Source organism: Apis dorsata, unplaced genomic scaffold, assembly GCF_000469605.1.
Source record: "Apis dorsata unplaced genomic scaffold, Apis dorsata 1.3 scaffold_98, whole genome shotgun sequence".
In the NCBI taxonomy this organism is placed as follows: domain Eukaryota; kingdom Metazoa; phylum Arthropoda; class Insecta; order Hymenoptera; family Apidae; genus Apis; species Apis dorsata.
Genome location: NW_006263396.1, coordinates 742,041 through 742,952, shown reverse-complemented (window position 1 = coordinate 742,952; position 912 = coordinate 742,041). Strand labels below are relative to the sequence as shown.

The 912-nt window shown below is 52.4% G+C and overlaps 1 protein-coding gene across 1 annotated transcript in view; it reads right to left on the bottom strand.

The window, feature by feature from the left end:
• Positions 1 to 912, bottom strand: part of LOC102680424 — a 12,783-nt gene that overhangs the window by 5,582 nt on the left and 6,289 nt on the right. Inside the window, exon 6 of the mRNA XM_031508729.1 lies at positions 38 to 700. Within this exon, the coding sequence (XP_031364589.1) occupies positions 38 to 700 (663 nt within the window). The remainder of the gene's footprint in view (positions 1 to 37; positions 701 to 912) is intronic.

Genomic DNA, 912 nt, shown 5'->3' with positions numbered 1-912 from the left:
CCCCTCCCTCGAGCCTTTCCCCCTCAACTCGTCCCTCCTCGAATCCCTCGAGCTCGAACGATTCGAATCCCCGCTGTTCTCCACGCGATACAACACCTCCGAACCTGTCTCCGTGTCTATCTCCACCTTCCACTCCATCGAGTTTTCCTTCGTATTCTCTTCGTACTCTCCTTCGTCGTATCTCTCCTTCGAGGAACGAGCCTCGAAGCTTACGAACGGCGTGCTGGACCTGGACGGTTGAAGTATGATCTCGGTGAGGAAGGAGGGCTCGGTTTCCATCTCGATCCAATTCGTCTCGTTCTTGAACAATCCCTCGTTCGTTTTCTCGCTCTCCACGGAATTCTTTCTCCTCCCGATTCCCTCCATCAAAGAGTTATCCATCTCCTTGCACGATCGATCCTCGTACGACGTTNNNNCGTCGTACAATCGACTCGCGTCCTCCTCCTCCTCCTCCTCCTCGTTCCCTTCCTCCGTACGATTCTTGTCCCGTTCCTTTTCAGCGAAATCATCGTACTCGTTCAGATCGGTGAATTCGTACGAGATGGAGGCGATCAAATTTTCTTCGAACAGGGAAGAATTTTCTTTCGCCTCGATGTTCGTCTCGATCGCCCCGCCCACTTCGTAGTCCAACGGATTCCCCCTTCTTTTCGCCGCCGCGCCTGCGCTCGATGCGTCCATATCCACCTTCTTTCCCCGCAAACTTCTCGACGGCGAGTTTAAAATGTCGAAATTGTCGTTGCCCGAATATTCCTCCTCCTCCTCCTCCTCCTCGTCCTCCTCTTCCTCCTCCTCGTTGTCCGTGTAACCACCGGTCGATCTCGATTCTTTCTTCGCGAATATTTTATTATTACTCCTCGCCGAGGAGTTGAAATTCGGGGATTTTTCGAAATAACGATTGCTCTCCTGTTTCGA